At 41.4% G+C, this 17,065-nt stretch overlaps 1 protein-coding gene across 2 annotated transcripts in view; it reads left to right on the top strand.

Moving 5' to 3' along the window:
- Window positions 1–16,190, top strand: part of b3gnt2b (UDP-GlcNAc:betaGal beta-1,3-N-acetylglucosaminyltransferase 2b) — a 59,325-nt gene extending 43,135 nt beyond the window's left edge. The window contains exons 2-3 of one of the 2 annotated variants that reach the window (XM_041182713.1): window positions 10,613–11,039; window positions 14,045–16,190. In XM_041182713.1, coding sequence (XP_041038647.1) covers window positions 14,054–15,241 — 1,188 coding nt within the window. In that variant the 5' untranslated portion in view covers window positions 10,613–11,039; window positions 14,045–14,053 and the 3' untranslated portion in view covers window positions 15,242–16,190. The remainder of the gene's footprint in view (window positions 1–10,612; window positions 11,040–14,044) is intronic. The other variant, XM_041182714.1, reaches the window with a different exon arrangement.
- Window positions 16,191–17,065: the final 875 nt, after the last annotated feature.

The following is a 17,065-nucleotide window of genomic DNA, read 5'->3' as shown; positions in this document are numbered from 1 at the left end:
ATGTCAAACAGGTACGAGGTGCTTGCTATCTGTGTGGATGAAAGTAAGGACTGCAGGATTGATGAGCAGACTGGCCATGGCATCATGGTACAGGAAGCCGTTCAAGTGGGTGGGAGCAAAAAAGAATGTAGTGGTAGTAGGGGACAGTATAGTGAGGGGGATTGACACTGCTCTCTGTAGCAATGAGTGAGAGTCCAGACGGCTGTGTTGTCTGCCCAGTACCAAAGTTCGGGATATTTGCTCAGGACTGGAGAGGAACCTACAGTGGGAAGGGGAGGATCCAGTTGCCATGGTACATGTAGGTATCAACGACATAGGCAGGACAACGAAGGAGGTTCAGCATATTCAATATGAAGAGAGAAGCACCGAATTAAGAAGCAGAACCTCAAAGATAATCTCTGGATTATTACCTGAGCCGCATGCAAATTGGCATAAAGCAAATAAGATTAGGGAAATTAATGCGTGGCTCAAAGTCTGTGTGGGGGGAAGTGGGTTCCAGTTTGTGGGGTACTGGGGAAAGTGGGGGTGGTACTGTTGGGACAGTCTACACCTGAACCGTGCGAGGGCCAATATTCTAGCGACGTAGAGAGGGCTTTAAACTAAACCAAGGTTGGTGGGGTGAGGGATCAAGCTTTTGGTAGATGTAACAAATCAAGGGATGGAGTCAAGACAGGAGAGCAAAATTGTAATATGAAAAATAAAGGTGAGAGAATGGCAGGAAGGGACAGTGGGCGGAAGAAAATCTAAGAATACACCAACAGTCAAGATTGAGTGTAACAAAAAGACAAAACTAAAGGCTCTGTATCTGATTGCGTGTAGCATTCATAACAAAGTAAATTAATTGATCGCGCACATTGAGTAAGTAAATATGACTTGATAGCCATCATGGAGATGTGGCTGCAGGATGTCAAGGATTGGATCTTGAATATTGAGGGGTATATGACATTCAAGAAAAACAGGAAGCTAGGTAAAGGTGGAGGGGTAGCACTGTTAATTAAGTTGGCATTTGTGCAATAGTTAGAGATGACCTTGGTTCAGGAGATCAGGATGTTGAATTGGGTTAGGGTGGAGATAAGGAATAGTAGGGGAGAGAAGTCACTAGTGGGGGTGGTCTACGGGCCCCCTAGCAGTAACCACAATGTAGGGCAAAGTATACGAGAAGAAATATTTGGTGCTTATGTGAGAAAGGGTTGGCAATAATCATGGTTTAATCTACACATAAGCTGAAAAAATCAGATTGGCAGTGGTAGCCTGGATGAGGAGTTCATAGAATGCTTTTGAGATAGCTTCTTAGAACAGCACATTCTGGAACCAACCAGAGAGCATGTTATATTAGACTTGGTGTTGTGTAATGTGACAGGATTAATTAATGACCTCAGAGTAAAGGCACCCCTAGGTAGCAGCAACCACAATATGATGGAATTTTATATCCAATTTGAAAGGGAGAAGAGTAGGTCTAAGACTAGTATTTTAAATTTAAATAAGGGCAACAATGTGGGCGTGGAAGCTGAGCTAGCTGAAGTGAACAGAGATACAAGGCTAGGGATAGTTCAATAGAGAAGGAGTGGTAGACATTTAAGGGGATATTTCAAAATACACAGAATAAGTATATTCCCACTATAAAGAAAAATTCTAAGGGGTGGACCACCATCCGTGGTTAGCTAAAATTAGGGAAAGCATCAAACTAAAGGAAAAAGCATATAACTGGGCAAGGATGAATAGCAGGTCAGCTGATTGGTCAGAATGTAAAGAACAGCAGAGATTGACTAAAAGATTAATCAGAACTTGTCCAAATGCAGCAAGACCTGGACAATATCCAGGCTTGGGCTGACAAGTGGCAAGTAACATTCGCGCCACACAAGTGTCAGGCAATGACCATCTCCAACAAGAGAGAATCCAACCATCACTCCTTGATGTTCAATGGCATTACCATCACTGAATCCCCCACTATCAACATCCTGGGGGTTACTGTTGACCAGAAATTGAACTGGACTATCCATATAAATACAGTGGTTACAAGAGCAGGTCAGAGGCTAGGAATTGTGCGATGAGTAACTCACCTCCTGACTCCTCAAAGCCTGTCCACCATCTACAAAGCACAAGTCAGGAGTGTGATGGAATTTGCCTGGATGAGTGCAGCCTACACAACACTGAAGAAGCTGGACACCGTCCAGGACAAAGCAGTCCATTTGATCAGCACCACATCCACAAACATTCACTCCCTCCATCACCAATGCATAGTCGCAGCAGTGTGCACTATCTACAAGATGCACTGCAGGAATTCACCAATTCACCACCACCTTCTCAAGGGCAACTAGGGATGGGCAATAAATGCTGACCCAGCCAGCGAAGCCCACATCCCGTGAATTAATAAAAAAAAAGAAAGAAATTAGTGTATGGTAGGAAGCTAGCTCGCAAGAGTTTCTACAAGTATTTAAAAAGGAAAAAAGTTTATTGAGTGTTTGCCCTCCAGAGAATGAGAATGGGGAGTTAATAGATAATAAAGAAATGGCGGATGAAATGAACAAATATTTTGCTCCTGCCTTCACTATAGAGGATACAAAAAACATTCTAGCAATAGCTATTAGTCAGGAGGTGGAAGGGAGGAAATTGGTGAAGTTACAATCACTAGGGAAGCGGTACTGAGCAAACTGTAGGAACTGCGGGCTGACAAGTCCTGATGGACTTCATCCTAGAGTCTTAAAAGGGGTGGTTAATGAGGTAGTAGATGCGTTGGTATTAATTTTCCAAAATTCACTTGATTCTGGAAATGTTCCATCGGATTGGAAAGTAGCAAATATAGCCCCTCTATTCAAGAAGGGAGGCAGAAAAATATAGGCCAGTTAGCTTGACGTCTGTCATAGGGAAGGTGTTAGAATCGATCATTAAGGAGGCTATAGGTGGGCACTTTAAAAAAAAACTCAAGGTAATCGGGAAGAGTGAAAGAGAAATCATGTTTAACCAATTTATTGGAGCTCTTTGCAGGAATAACATGCACCGTGGATAAAAAGGAGGCTGTAGACATCCTGGATTTCCAGAAGGCATTTGATAAGGTGCCACATCAAAGGTTATTGTGGAAAATAAAAGCTCATTGTGTTGTTTGCAACATGTTGGCATGGGTAGAAGATTGGCTAGCTGGAAGAAAACAGATTATACATAAATGGGTCTTTTTCTGGATTGGCAGGATGTGACGAATGGAGTCCTGCAGGGGTCTGTGCTGGGACTTCAACTTTTTGCAATTTACATCAATGGCTTAGACGAGGGGAGGGAAGGCATGGTAGCTAAATATGCAGATGACACAAAGATAGGGAGGAAAGTTTGCTTTGAAGAGGTCATAAGAAGGTTGCAGATGGAAATAGATAGGTTGAGTGAGTGGGCAAAATCTGGCAGATAGAGCATGATGTAGGAAAATATTTAAGTTGTTCACTTTGGCAAGAAGAATAAAAAAGCAGAGAATTGCTTAAATGGAGAGCGACTGCAGAATTTTGAGGTGCAGAGGGATTTAGATGTTCTAGTACGAGTCACAAAAAGTTAGTATGTAGGTACAGCATGTAATCAAGAAGGCTAAAGGAATGTTATCCTTCATTACAAGAGGGATTGAACATAAAAGTAAGGATATTATGTTTCAGTTATACAGGGCATTGGTGAGACCAGATCTCACATACTGTGGGCAATTTCAGTCTCATTTAAGGAAGGATGTAAATGTGTTGGAGGTGGTTTAGAGGATGTTTACTAGATTGATAACTAGAATGAGCAGGTTCTCTTATGAGAAAAGGTTGGACAGACTAGGCCTCTTTCCAATGACATTTAGAAGAGTGAGGGGTGACAAGATCCTGAATGGTCTCGAGAAGGTGGACGTGAAAAAGATGCTTCCTCCTGTGGGTTTTTAAAAAAATTTGTTCATGGTATGTGGGCTTCGCTGGCTGGGTCAGCATTTATTGCCCATGCCTAGTTGCCCTTGAGATGGTGAGCTTCCTTCTTGAACCGCTGCAGTCCATGTGGTGTAGGTACACCCACAGTGCTGTTAGGAAAGGAGTTCCACGATTTTGACCCAGTGACAGTGAAGGAATGGCGATATATTTCCAAGTCAGGATGGTGAGTGACTTGGAGGGGAACTTCCAGGTGGTGGTGTTCCTATCTGTCTGCTGCCCTTGTCCTTCTAGGTGGTAGTGGTTGTGGGTTTGGAAGGTGCTCTCAAAGGAGCCTTGGTAAATTCCTGCAGCGCATCTTGTAGATGGTACACACTGCTGCTACTGTGCGTCGGTGGTGGAGGGAGTGAATGTGGTGCCAATCAAGTGGGCTGCTTTGCCCTGGACAATGTCCAGCTTCTTGAACGTTGTAGGACCTGCACCCATCCAGGTAAGTGGGGGGTATCCATCACACTCCTGACTTGTGACATGTAGATGGTGGATAGGCTTTGGGGAGTCAGGAGGCAAGTTACTCGTTGCATGATTCCTAGCCTCTGACCTGCTCTTGTAGCCGCATTATTTATATGGCTAGTCCAGTTCAGTTCTGGTCAATGGTAAGCCCCCAGTATGTTGATAGTGGGGGATTCAGTGATGGTAATGCCATTGAACATTAAGGGGTGATGGTTGGATTTTCTCTTGTTGGAGATAGACATTGCATGACACTTGTGTGGCACGAATGTTATTTAACACTTGTCAGCCCTAGCCTGGATATTGTCCAGGTCTTGCTGCATTTGGACGTAGACTGCTTCAGTATCTGAGGAGTAGTGAATGGCGCTGAACATTGTGCAATCATCAGCAAACATCCCCACTTCTGATCTTATGATGGAAAGAAGGTCATTGATGAAGCAGCTGAAGATGGTTGGGCCAAGAACACTACCCTGAGGAAGTCCTGCAGTGATTTCCTGGAGCTGAGATGGCTGACCTCCAACAACCACAACCATCTTACTTTGTGCTAGGTATGACTCCAACCAACCAGTGTTTTCCCCCGATTCCCATTGACTCCAGTTTTGCGTGGGCTTTTTGATGCCACATGGAGTCAAATGCTGCCTTCATGTCCCCTCACCTCAGGAGTTAATTTCTTTTGTCCATGTTTGAATCAAGGCTGTAACGAGGCCAGGAGCTGAGTGACCCTGGCGGAACCCAAACTGGGCATCAGTGAGTGGGATATTGGTAAGAAAGTTCCGCTTGATAGCACTGTTGATGACCCCTTCCATTACTTTACTGATGGGGCAGTAATTGGCAGGGTTGGATTTGTCCTGCTTTTTGTGTACAGGACATACCTGGCAATTTTCCACATAGCCGGGTAGATGCCGGTGTTGTAGCTGTACTGGAACAGCTTGGCTAGCAAGTTCTGGAGCCTTCAATACTATTGCCAGAATGTTGTCAGGGCCCATAACCTTTGCTGTATCCAGTGCTTTCAGCCGTTTCTTGAAATCACATGGAGTGAATCGAATTGGCTTAAGACTGGCATCTGTGAGGCTGGGGACCTCCGGAGGAGGCCGAGATGGGTCATCTGCTCAGCACTTCTGGCTGAAGGTTGTTGCGAATGCTTCAGCCTTATCTTTTGCACTGCAGTGCTGGGCTCCTCCATCATTGAGGATGGGGATATTTGTGGAGCTTCCTCCAGTGAGTTGTTTAATTGTCCACCACCATTCACAACTGGATGTGGCAGGACTCCAGAGAATAGATTTGATCCATTGGTTGTGGGATCGCTTAGCTCTGTCTATCACTTGCTGCTTATGCTGTTTGGCACGCAAGTAGTCCTGTGTTATAGCTTCTCCAGGTTGACACCTCATTTTTAGGTATGCCTGGTGCTGCTCCTGGCATGCCCTCCTGCACTCTTCATTGAACCAGGGTTGATCCATTGGCTTGATGGTAGTGGTAGAGTGGGGGATATGCCAGGCCATGAGGTTACAGATTGTGTTTGAGTACAATCCTGCTACTGCTGATGGCCCACAGGGCCTCATGGATGCCCAGTCTTGAGTTGCTGGATCTGTTTGAAATCTGTCCCATTTAGCAAGGTGGTAGCACCACACAGCACGGTGGAGGGTATCCTCAGTGTGAAGGTGGGACTTAGTCTCCACAATGACTATGCGGTGGTCACTCCTATCAATACTGTTATGGACAGATGCACCTGCCGCAGACCCAGTTCAGCAGCTATGTCATTTAGGACTCGGCTAGCTCGGTCAGTAGTGGTGCTCCCGAGCCTCTCTTGGTGATGGACATTGAAGTCCCCCACCCAGAGTACATTCTGCGCCCTTGCCACCCTCAGTGCTTCCTCCAAGTGATGGTCAACATGGATTCATTAGCTGAGGGAGGGTGGTACGCAGTAATCAGCAGGAGATGCCCATGTTTGACCTGATGCCATGAGAGTTCAGTGGGGCCCGGAGTCGATTTTGAGGACTCCCAGGGCAACTCCTTCCCAACTGTATACCACTGTACCCGTCGATGGGACAGGACATACCCAGAGATGACGATGGAGTCTATAAGGTATGATTCCATGAGGATGACTAGCCTGTGAGACAGCTCTCACAATTTTGGCACTAGCCCCCAGATGTTAGTAAGGAGGTCTTGCAGGGTCAACAGAGCTGCGATTGCCATTGTCGTTTCCGGTGCCTAGGTTGATGCCGGGTGATCTATCTGGTTTCATTCCTTACATTCCTTCTGCTTGCTAAGCCATTTCAAAGGGCATTTAAGAGTGAACCACATTTACAACAACCGACAATGGCCATCAATGGACTTTTAATTCCAGATTTTTGTTGAATTCAAATTCCAATTCCAACGGGATTCAAACCCGGGTCCCCAGACCATTACCCTGGGTCTCTGGATTACTTTGTCAATACCACTCTGCCATCGCCTCCCCAGGGAACTATAATGTATAATATATGAACTATAATGTCTTTCCAGTATATCACAGAATTAAATTTCAGTTTCGCTGTATGCATCAAGACATTCCACCCAGCCTCTTACTTGTGCCATTCCACACTTTTTCTGGAGTTACTATTTAAAGCAAGTTTAATAGTTGCTCTCCCAATATTGTGCAGTGTCTTCAAAGTAAACTTAGCTTTCTTAAAAAAAAACTTTGCATAAGTCAAGTGACTTCAGCGTTGTATACTTTTGCAGTAAACCTCACTGTGGGATATTAAGAGAATCTGAGCACATGGGAGCAGAGAATTTGAGATTAGAATGCTCATCCTCCTTGTACCGGTAATCTCCTCTGTCCTCTTCCTTGATATGCTTCCCTACACTGGAGAGCAAGTATATAGGGAATAAAGAATAAAATCAAGAACTGAGCTTGCCCATATTTTTTTGGGACTATTTTGAACCCTCCCATTTTAAAAATATTTTATTTTGGTAGGCATTTTTACCTTGGTAACATTTAAAAAAGCCTTACTTCTTTGTGCAAATTGTAGAAATATAATTACCTGTAAGAAGCTGCATTTCGTGTCTGATACATTTGCTGCTCTAGTTTTGAATTCCTGCTTCTGTTTCCTGTTTCATGCAATTTTATCATGATTTAGTTTTCTATACTTCCTTTCAATGCTTCTCACTCAGAGACTTGAGGTATGTTATTTGGCAAAACAGATATTTGACAAACTTTTATTTGCAACTTAAAATGTTAACATTTACTGGACAGTTTTGGATGACTTGGCGTGAAGTCGACATGAGGGATTTTCCAGCCTCCATTTGGTGCCAAATTGATGTTGAAATATGACAAATATTTGCAAATGTGTCTTACATTCAATAGTGTAATAAAAGCTGACATCTTTAAATTTGTTTTTAATCTGTAATGCTATTGATTGTTGACTTTATTGAAGTTACTGTGAAATTGGAGACATTTTTAAAAACAATTAGCTAGGAATTAAGATGTCAGTACTTCATTGGCTGAAAATTAATGCCATTTATTGTTTACCTTGTATTAAATGTGCCCAGAGTGAGATTGCATTAAATCTAGAATTGTCTTCCCATTAAGGCAATAGGACACAAATCTGGATTTTGCACTGATGATTATTTATTCAATTTTCTTCATCAATTAAATGTGAGTTTTTCATACAATTTCAGGGTTCCACCCTCATTCTACCCCCCGTAAACTGCCTGTGTTTTAACTGACAGCAAGCCCTCTACCCTATCACCCCTATGCTTGCTGACCTACATTGGCTTCCAGTCAAGCAATATCTTGATTTTAAAATTTTCATCTTTGTTTTCAAATCTCTATTTCTTATCTCTAATCTCCTCCAACACCAAAACCCTCCGAGAAAATCTTCATTCCTCTAATCCTGGCCTTTTGTGCATTCCCAATCAGAATTGCTCCACTATTGGTGGCTGTGCTTTCAGTTGCCTAGGCCCCAAGCTCTGGAATTCCCATCTGCTCCTCTCTGACTCTCTACCTTGCTTTCTTCCTTTGAGACACCACTTAAAACTTTCTTCTTTGACCAAGATTTTGGACACTTCCTTATGTGGCTCTGTGTCATACTTAACATACGAGCACACAAATTAGGAGCAGGAGTAGGCCATTTCGCCCCTCATGTCTGCTCTGCCATTTGATAAGATCATGGCTGATTTGATTGTGGCCTCAGCTCCAATTTCCTGCCTGTCCCCCTTTACCCTTGTTAGTCAAGAATCTATCTTAGCCTTATAAATATTCAATGACCTGCCTGCACCGTTGTCTGAGGGAGAGAATTCCACAGACTAAACAACCCTCAGAGAAAAAAAATTCTCCTCATCTCCATCTTAAATGAGAGACTTCTTATTTTTAAACTGTGTCACCTAATTCTAGTCTCTCCCACACGGGGAAACATCCTTTCAGCATCCACCCTGTCAAGTCCCCTCAAGATCTTATATGTTTCAATAAGATCGACTCTCATTCTTCCAAACTCCAATGGATGTAGGCCCAGCCTGTTCAACATTTCCTCATAAGATAACCGCCCTCCCCCGTCCCAAGAGTCAGTCAATTGAACCTTCTCTGAACTGCTAATTACATCCTTTCTAAAGGAGACTAAAACTATACAAAGCACTCTAGATGTGGCCTCACCAACTGTAGCAAAACTTCCCAAATTTTAAAATTCATTCCCCTTCAATTAAACACCAACATTCCATTTGCCTTCCCAATCATTTGCTACACCTGCATACTATTTGTGATTCATGTCCCATGACACCCAGATCCCTCTGTACCACTGAGTCCTACAATCTTTTTCCATTTAAACAATATCATAAATTATATTAATAGTAATAAATTGGCGTACTAGTTGAGAAATCTGCCAGGAGGTTCTCTACTGCGGTCTACCGTAAGCCTGCCTTCACTGATCAATACACGTGTTGGGACTCTTAAAGTTCCATGTGCTATAAGATTGGCCTTATTGGCAACCTTGTAAATAGGTCCCAAGCCATTTGCTCATCCTGCAAGCTTGATGCTGAAATAGAGCGCATCAAAGACATCCTGCAGGATAATGGCTACCTTAATCAGATTATTTCGCGCTGTATATCACGCAAACTCATGAACAGGCCTTAGGCTGTCCCTTTCGGCCCTGAAAAGTGCCAAGTCTGATTCAGATTACCCTGGAAGGACAAGTATCTTAAAAGTTTGAACAACAGTGAAGCCAGCTGTTTCATGCTGTTACTGTGCAGAAGCAACACGAGTGGTATTCTCCACAAACAGGATGCTGCTGTCAGGCCAAAAAGACGTTCTGCCTATTTTATGCCAGTGTAGTACTAGGTATATAGACCATACGTCCCAAACGCTGGCTGATCATATCAAAATGCATGTCCCTTCCGCTGTTTGCAATGTGCAAGGTACAGACTGTACCCAACCAACCCATGCTTGCAAAACTCAAAACAGATTAGATGTGATTTCACAATTGGACAACATTTGCTGAATAATCCTCAGTGTGCTAAGAATTACACTGACAATCAATTTAAGATTGTCAGTCAGGCCCACATTGTGGTGCATTTGCATGTATTGGAAGCTACATATATTAATACACAGGGTCCTGTTGTTTGCAGACAGAAAGAACACGTATACACATTGCATCTGTTTTAGCTAAACAAAACAAGTGACAGCCATTCACTGGTTCATTCCTCAGAGCACTGTTTTGACAATCAGAGTCAAGCTGTCTGGTGTAAATTTCTAACAATACTTGGCAGTTAATTGTCAGTCACCATCAACTGGTGTATTCTCCTTGGCAATGCCTCTACCAATCGGAGTCTACTTGCCAGCCAATCATCATTCTCTTCTCATGCGGTATAAATTGTTGTTCCCTTTGCATTTGTTATTCTTGTGTATTTATTATTTATTTTTCATTTTTTAAATTAATGCCTCTATCACCAACCTCTTATTTTACCAATTTAAACTTAAGTCACTCTCACAAACCTTATCACTTATAAGGCAGCTAATTGAGGGTTATTTTTAAAAATGTATAATTTTACGCTTTTCTAATTTTCTAGCTATTTACAATTACTCGCCAATCAATCGGATTTTGGCTTTCCTGTGATGTCCCTGTTAGATTTCTTTTCCTCACTCTTCCATCAAATCCCGCACACGGTGACTTCTAGCCACACTTTTATAATCGTTCCTGTGAAGTGTCTTGGGATGTTTCATTAAGTTAAAGGTGCTATATAAATACAAGTTGTTGTTTGGTTTGTTTCAGATGCAGGAAATTGTTGGAAAACAGTGCACAGGATATAATATCCAGCATATGGAGGAAAATCACATACTTATGTGTTGACTGCAAGCAGGACTCCTGTAGGTGTTCTGGTGATGCCTCTGCCCCTCCCATTTTTGGGGAAGAAAGGGAAGCGAAAAGAGATTTGTTGTGAGCCTTGTATCTGGACTGTGCGTAGTTACATATTTTACACGTTTTTCTGTATGAAACTTTGACAGATTGAGGCCAAAAGGAGAAGGCTTTGTCTTTTGTGTTGAACACTGGTCCATTTCTTTGGAAATCCTGTGGAGATTCCCCAAGAATCTGGTGCGGTTGTGGTATTAGACATCTTTTTCATCATTTACTTCCGGGTGGAACTACCTTGAGCAATGTGGCTGAAACCTTCATTCATTGCAAAGACAATTTATCAGAGGTAATGTTACAAATTTGCAGATTTCCTGAATATTGGGTCTCCATATGTCGAGAGCTGTGGACACTGTAAGCTTCATTTCCACTGCGAATGTTCTGGGCGCCCTGGACACAGTCTTTCAGATAAATTACACTTTTAATTTTCCTTATTCTTGACTACACATTTATCTTCGCATTTATAACCCACAGAAGGTGTTTATACGGTTTTCCCCCCTATCACTGATGTGGCTTAAGCATCGGGTCCATTATACTTTTGTTGTTGCTTTGATTTTCTTGTCTTTTGTAAAGCATTCTTTTTGTTGGGTTGCTTTTTTTGGTAGATTGCTTTTTATCGATCTCTTCAATTACAGCAGCGTGAATATTTTTAAAGTTTATTTTTAAGCCAAGAGATATTCCATGTTGTAACCCTTTTAGAATGCATGTAAATGTTGTACAGGGAATAACTGAGCCAGAAAACTAGGGCACTCCTGGGCGTAATTCTCATCCTCTGAGTGCTTAGCTGATCTCAGTTGCAATTTTACCATTGGCCTTTAAAATTGGGAAGAATAAAATTGACCACAACAGCAAATTATTTGGATTCCTGTCCTGGGAGCCCTGCTGGATCTGAGCTGATATATGGGGAGGATAAGGTTTGTTTCAGTTCTGATGATACCCCCCCCACCCCTGCCCATCATTCCTCCCACTCTCACTCCCTCTTGCTGTCCACTCTCACTCCCTCTCCCTGTCTGCTCACACCCATTCCCTCCTGTTCCCCCTTACCCCCTCCCAATCTCTTGACCCCACTCACCCGACCCTCTGTCTACTGCTTGCCCACCCCACCCCTTGCCTGACCTCACCCCCACACACACTCGGTGATTAAGTGGCTTGTCAATATTATCTTCATTCGCACATCAGATTAACTGCTTAGGTGTGGTACCCAAGCGTGGAAGGTGTCTGTGGAATTATATGCTAAATGTAAGCTAACAGCTAAGGAGCAGAGAGGAGAAAATTGGTTGAAAAGAGGTGAATGTTGAAGGTTCCATAAATTATTTGAGCCTTCATTTGTGTTCTTGGCAAGACAAAAATTTGGCAGACAGTAGTTTTGGTATAACAAATTAGAAAGGATTTATAAAATAAGAAAGCAATACTAAACAACCAGGCGATAGTTTATGAGTCACACACAGCCTTTGCTCTCTGGAGTAGCTCAGACACAGGTTAGTGCTAGTTCTGGTCTGGTTTGACTCCTTTCTTCTGTTTCTTTTAATTTCTCTCTTTCCTCTGTGAACCCAACTCTGTGTGCTGGACATTTTCAGAGAGCCCTTTTATCCCTCTCTCATTACGGTATTCAGGATTTCTCCTCCCATATTTGATAAAAGCAATTGACTTGCACCATTCATAATGATCAGTATAATTAAACTCCTTTCATAGTTGCATTGGCAGACCATTGATACACAATCAATAGCTGAACTACAGTGAAAGTCTAAGGCATGCTGATGATTTGGAGTCTAAATTGTCCTTTGGTAACACCTTTGATAGGGTTTAGCAATAGTCAAAAATATGCAAACAGCCTATTCATTCATCCTTTTCCTGTATCGTATTGATAAACTACATTCCACAGACTCAACCATTTTAAATTGTTCTGATTTCTATTTAATCATTCTGAATTGTTTTAACTTATTAGCCTTTGTTGCTATAATGCCTAGTTTCATACAACATGTTATTCCTAATCATCACGTGACATCCTTTATTTACACCAAACCTAACCAATGCAAACAACTCTTCACATAGCAACAGTTAATGGTTTGTTTACCAAAAGCCCACAGAAACACTTATAAAGTACAATACCTATTTCTTAGAGGCGGTGGAGAGGAGACTATCAATAATTTTAAAATTGTTCCAGTAAAAAGTCACTGTCAGCCTGACCAGTTATCTGTCCTTGGTAGACAGCATTTCAACACTGTTTAAATTGGAATATTACCTTGTATAATTTAAAATGGTATGCTTGGAAATCTACCCTCTTCGTGTACTTGCTCACTCTGAGTTACTGGGGGAGCTCGCTCTGAGTTACAGGGCAGACTCGCTGTGAGTTACGGGGCGGGCTCACTCGGGGGGGCCTGGGACGGGCTCGCTCTGGGGTTTCAGGGAGGGGCTTGCTCTCGGGGGTCAGGGGCGGGCTCGCTCTGGGGGGGCAGGGATGGGCTTACTCTGGAGGTGGGCAGGGATGGGCTTGCTCTGAGGTGTAGCTTTGTCCTGGTTGGTGAGTGGGCACTTTTACATGTGATTTATTGTGAGAACCCCAAATTGAAGGTGTACTGAATGGCATTACTGTTGCCATTGTAAGAGTGTGCGACGTCTGTCCAAATTGTTTCAGTAAAATACTACTGTACCTCTGGAACCAGCAACAAAGAGCAGCCCTAGGCTGGGGGGAATGGGATTTGGACTGGAAGCCCTTTCTTTCTTATTGTGGTTTATTATAGTTCTGTTTATTTTGCTGCTGTTGGGAATATCATTGTTTTTATTTTAATTTTTATGGTTCATTTTTCTTTTCAATAATGTCTCTGCTGAAGTGTTGGTGAGGAGTTGTGTTGGAGCAGCATCGTTCCACCTCATTCTTGTCAGCAGGGATAACATGTCTCTATACTCAGTGCAGAATTGCAGGATTCACTGTGTTGTCTTAAGGTTTGATTTTAAATGTAAAATTAGATCAGAAATCTGGTGGAAATCTTAGTGATTGGTAAGTGGCATGGAATATTGAAATATCAACTTAGAATGGAACTATAATCTTAGAATTATGGAGATTTTAACTGGAGCTTTCAGCTGCCAGTGTTTAAAACACATTTTCAGAATTACTCTGTCTGGGTTAGCTTTCTTCAGTAACTTGAAGTTGTAAGTTACAGAAGCTAGCTCGTCATTTGGATTCTGGATCTAATTCAGTGACTGTTGTTCATGTAGGAACAGTCTGGCTGGTGGTCAGAGGATGTAATTCTGATTCTCTCCATTTGATTCATCTCTGTTTAATTTTTCTTACAGGTATGAAAAATGAGTGTGGGACGCAAAAGGACAAAGCTGGTGGGAATTTTGATGATGGTAAACTTCTTCATTTATATAGTTGTAGAGATTTCACGGAGTGGCCACCAAGACAGAAACTCTAGCAAAAATGTGATCATTTCTAACAGTGTATTTTGGAAGCCACTGGTTCATATTAAACCGTATTGGAATCGAGAGCAGCACAAACTGGACGAGTTGTACAACCCTGTTACTGCTGCTCTACACAACAGAACTGTAATGGAGAACTTAAACTTCACAACTATGTATACATGTGAACCTAACTCTCAGTTAAAGGATGAGATCAGTAATTTTGATTCTTTGCCGGACCGGTTCAAGGATTTTCTAACCTACCTGCGATGTCGGAGCTATCCATTAATAATTGACCAACCAACCAAATGCCAGAACAAGCCTGTACTGCTGCTGGCTATAAAATCACTGGAATCTCACTTTGATAGAAGGCAGGCCATACGTCAGTCATGGGGGAATGAAGAAACTACTGGGAATAAGACAGTCGCTAGGATCTTTTTACTGGGAAAGTCATCTCCATCAGATGATTTTCCTAACCTCTCAGATATGCTAAAGTTTGAGAGTAATCAGCACAAAGATATTCTTTTGTGGGATTACAGAGACACATTCTTTAATCTAACTCTGAAAGAAGTGTTGTTTCTGGAGTGGGTAAGTAAATCGTGCTCTGATATCCAATACATTTTTAAAGGAGATGATGATGTCTTTGTCAACACGGTACAGATTCTGGAATACTTGAACTCGCTGGACAAGGATAAAGCCAAAGATCTGTTTGTTGGTGATGTTATTACAAATGCAGGACCTCATCGAGAGAAGAAACTGAAATACTATGTTCCAGAGAGCATATTTGAGGGGGTGTATCCTCCCTATGCTGGTGGAGGTGGGTTTCTCTACTCTGGACACTTGGCAAAGAGACTCCATAATGTGTCATATCAAGTAGCACTCTATCCAATTGATGATGTGTATACTGGAATGTGCCTTAGAAAACTTGGCCTTGCTCCAGAAAAGCACAAAGGTTTCAGGACTTTTGATATACTACAAAAAGATAGACATGTTACCTGTGCATATAAAAACTTAATATTAGTCCACAGCAGAAATCCTCAAGAAATGATAAGAATCTGGAGCAGGCTGCAGGATCCTAAATTGAAATGTTAGTATAAAAAACCTTAAAAGGAAAATGATTGAGAGAGTTGAGGCATGTTTCTATTGGATGTGTAGGGTTATCTTATTTTGCACACTTATTGATGTTACAATGCTAATAGGCTGTGTGAAGGTGTGTGTCCAAATCTGCCACCACTAACGAATCTGGGAGAAGCATAGTGGGTCCAAAAGAGTCTAGACTTCCCCAGGAGGATTTGTTGAAGAAAATGCATCAATTCTGTTGGTCAGTTTATTTGCTCATCCTACTGAACGTACTGAATGATTTCACAGACTCAGCATTTTGCACTCTGCCTCTGATGTAACAATCTTCCAAAAAGTATCATTTCTATTCTCAATCAAAGAAAATCCTGGAAGATGATTATGGACCCAATTAAAGTAAGCTCTGGTAATCATGGCAACAAAGAGGTTCACTTCTAGGCCAATAGATGGTATTATACACAACTGAGATTACTGAATGTTACCCTGTACAATTTCAGCAGTTATCATGTGTACACTGATAATTTTTGAGGTTCACTATCAATCATGTTTGATTATGTCGTGTTTGATTATGTTGTACTGTACATCATGAAGGGCGAAATTTCATGTCTTCAGAGAAGAATGTAAATGGATTTTGTTTAATAAATCTAATTCCTAAATGGAAAGTTGATGCTATTCAACTTTTAGTGGGTGGCTTATGTAAATCCAGAGAATTTTTAAAATTCTGGGCATTTACCAGATTATTTCCAGTCTATTAAAGGATGCTGAACATTCCCCAATATACGTAAGCATGTGTGCTTCCAGTGTTTATGTGAAAGAGTGTTTTATTTATTCAGATCAAAAGACCAAATTGTTTTTAAAATGGAAAATATAAACAATGTATTATTTTGTCTGTAAAACTTCTTAAGCGTGACTTGTCTGTAAATAAACTTGGTTAGTATCATCCTTAGCATGATTGAAAATGTAACCAAATTCTCCAGTATGTATTTTTTCTAATTTTAGAAGGTGGGTTAGCTCTAACTGTACACAAAACAGGGTATGTGACTATTATTTGATGGCTGCATGTGTATCAATAAAACCAATTTATAACTTGGATTCTCTTCAAACAAATACCTGACAGCAAAATTTACCATATCCACAAATAATGCCATGAAAATACTTTGCCTAATGTCCCCCAAAAAACACCTTAATTTTAATTTGATTTTAGCTGTGATTTGCTAATTAAGCCCATCATCTGTGTGACATTTTATTAGAAAAATGTTGCTCCCCGCCCACCCCTTTCCTCAGCCCCACCCTGGCATTTTGTGTTTGGCTTGGGCAGATGTTAATTTTGTTGGTGAGGGTGGAGAAAGGGGAAAAGTGCAAAAGATCCCATTAATTTTAAGGTATGTTATTTTTAATATGAAAACGTATTTGGACGACGTTGAACTTTTTCATTGGAGTGTTGAGCACCTATAGAAACAATGCAATTTGATATTTTTCAATTTAAATCATTTGATTTGTATCTCGAGCATTACTGATTTGTGTATGTGTATGTACGTGTATTTTGCAAGAGTTGCCTTTGAAGTGAATTGTCCTGGTATTATCATTTGCACTTTGTATTCTACTTTTTATAGTATGAAGACACTGTCAGTATTTTAGTTGATTTCAAATTTGATTTTGCCTCTGACAGACACCAATATTTTGTGAACACTTTAATAGTTAGTTTAAAATACACCAGTCCATGTTTCATAGTCAGAACAGAACTGTATGTTATGTGAGGAACAAACTTCACTTCTAACTTTATAATGATTCTTTTGCTCAAATACACATGCACTCAAAGGAGTTCTAGATGTTTCCTGA

This window comes from Carcharodon carcharias, chromosome 2 (genome assembly GCF_017639515.1).
Source record: "Carcharodon carcharias isolate sCarCar2 chromosome 2, sCarCar2.pri, whole genome shotgun sequence".
NCBI lineage: Eukaryota > Metazoa > Chordata > Chondrichthyes > Lamniformes > Lamnidae > Carcharodon > Carcharodon carcharias.
The sequence above is the reverse complement of the archived record's forward strand: the minus strand, read 5'-3'. Positions and strand labels throughout refer to the sequence as shown.